This window comes from Hoplias malabaricus, chromosome Y, assembly GCF_029633855.1.
Source record: "Hoplias malabaricus isolate fHopMal1 chromosome Y, fHopMal1.hap1, whole genome shotgun sequence".
Lineage (NCBI taxonomy): Eukaryota > Metazoa > Chordata > Actinopteri > Characiformes > Erythrinidae > Hoplias > Hoplias malabaricus.
In genome coordinates, this window is record NC_089820.1 from 68,834,256 (window position 1) to 68,836,755 (window position 2,500).

Sequence of the window (2,500 nt, forward strand, 5' to 3'; positions counted from 1 at the left end):
ATAGAAATATGAGCATATCATTCTGTTTGTATAACATTTATTATTGCAGAAAAAAGCACCCATTCATTCATTATAAGTAACCCTTATCCAGTTCAGGGCAGCGGTGGGTCCAGAGCCTACCCGGAATCATTGGGTGCAAGGCGGAAACACACCCTGGAGGGGGCGCCAGTCCTTCACAGGGTGACACACACTCACACACTCACACCTACAGACACTTTTGAGTCTCCAATCCACCTACCAATGTGTTTTTGGAGCGTGGGAGGAAACCGGAGCACCTGGAGGAAACCCACGCAGACACAGGAAGAACACACCACACTCCTCACAGACAGTTACCCGGAGGAAACCCACATATGAATATAGGGGTACTTTGATATCATAATATGCCTAATAACTGTGTGTGTGTGTGTGTGTGTTTTTACAGATTGGGAATCTGGAGGATCATTACACTCTCAGAGGCCACAGAAAGAGCTCAGCACTGGAACACGCTCTGGCTCTGGACCCTCGGGTGAGTGGTTCATTTTAGCTAACACTCTTGGGTAGGGATGGGCGGATTTATACAGAAAAATCTATGTTTCCGATCCTTGTGTTTTCTTTTAAGAACTGATTCTAGCTCCAAAATATTGATATAATTTGTTTATATATGTTATAGGATAGATGTGTATCCTAGCTGTCTATTAATAATAAAATATCACCAGAAATAGTGGCATATTATAGGGACTAGTTTTCCTTCCGCCTACTCCCTGCTGAAAAAGTACCTACAGCCACTTGTCAGGCTCCATGTTGATGAAACTGATAATGGAACGTTTATAACTGACTGTGGGGGAGTGATTTGTATCTTTCAGGGTCAGTTTGTGTGTACATTTCCTCATATATAAATAGTATAATTATGACCTAAGTAAATAAATATGATTGGTATACAAAAATCATTTAAATACTTTTAATTTGCCCTTTCTGAATCAGATTTAAAAACGATTAAAATTAGTTCAAAATAAAGTATCTGCATTGAAAATAACAGCCTAGATTTAACTTGCTCTGCCACTTTATAAGTTAAAACCACACAGTTTCATCACTTGCTGTTTGGATCCGAGTGAAATCAGAGATACACAGCTCTGAAAATGATAAAACACTCAAACACACACAGCGCAAGTCATTTAACCAGCGTCCAAACTGAGCGGAGATGTTCTGTGTGCATTTGTGCAAATGAGGGCATTAATATTTTTTGGATTAGCATTCCAGATAACAGAGAAGAGGTGTGTGTGTGTGTGTGTGTGTGTGTGTGTTTAAAATCACCTCTGATTAATTACCCTCATTTTGTTCTGTCCCTAACGAGTCCATATGGGCTTTTAGGATTTCATTAAATTCCTGAAATCACAGATTTGGGTCTTTGCTCTTCTCCAGCTGTTAAACATCTTTCCTGTGCTTCTGCCTGTGTCTGGATTTTTGTGGATTTTTGGAAACTAAACCCATACATTCATCATATTTTTATGAATATATCTTTAACTCTGTCCGCTTTTTGATGATTCACATAAAACCTCTAACATGTGCATGTAGGTTTCGCAAGCCTAGTCAACACCAAAATCTGTTTACTCACAGAGTGGGGACTTTGTAAAGGGACCACAAGCTGGTCCCCACAAATGTCACATTTTCCACAGCATTTTACCGTCTTAAACTCAACTGGACTCTGCTTTTTGCTTTTTCTTTGGGTGAATTTGGTACTGGTACATGAAACCTGGTACTATTTTTAGTCCCTGCTCACCTGTGGTTCCACGCGAGCCGAGTAGAGACTAAACATGACTTGTAAACCTTGCGTAACGCTGATTGGTCAGAGAGATTTACCAATCATGAAGAAATGCTAAATTTGTCAGATCTCCAGCTACAGTAGAGATCACAGGTGTTTTTATCCAACTCACAACAGCAGCTAATAAAGTTACTGCGTGGCCTTTGGATTAAAACGTTCAATAAATCAGTGGCGGAGGAAAGACTCCAGTGAGAGCTGGATGGTGCAACAAGGAACGGAGGAACCATGCTGGTGAGCAGCTAAGCTGTGTTCAGTCCAAAAAAACAGCAGCAACACACAAATACACAATGAGTAAACAACGGTTAACATTAGTGCAGCCTTTGTTCTAACGAGCCTGCAGTTCTCGTTAGAGACAGTCATTTACGACGTCGGAGGATACATTTCAGGGGAGCTGTGCTAGTGGAATCTCCATCAGGGACCACGGACCAGAAAGCGAGTAGAGCCGAGTAGAGTAGGTACCATGCAGTGAAAAAGTGTCAAAAGTAAATCAGATTTAAGGTAAAGATGTTTGAGGCTTAAGGGAAATTGTGGGCAATTAAGGATTAGGGTTAAAAGTTAATATTTGGAGTTGCGTAACCTACTGAAGTTGTCTCTCAGCACTGCGCCTTCAGGCTCCACAGGGTCTCTCAGTTATCTTAGTGTTGCTGTGTTCTGCTAGGATTTTCCCTATTTCAGGAATTCTAGGAACAGGGGGGACTGGCT

At 41.2% G+C, this 2,500-nt stretch overlaps 1 protein-coding gene across 1 annotated transcript in view; it reads left to right on the plus strand.

The window, feature by feature from the left end:
- LOC136677595 (PC3-like endoprotease variant B) overlaps positions 1–2,500 on the plus strand; it is an 89,245-nt gene that overhangs the window by 9,359 nt on the left and 77,386 nt on the right. Inside the window, 1 exon segment of the mRNA XM_066655158.1 lies at positions 422–505. Coding sequence (XP_066511255.1) covers positions 422–505 — 84 coding nt within the window.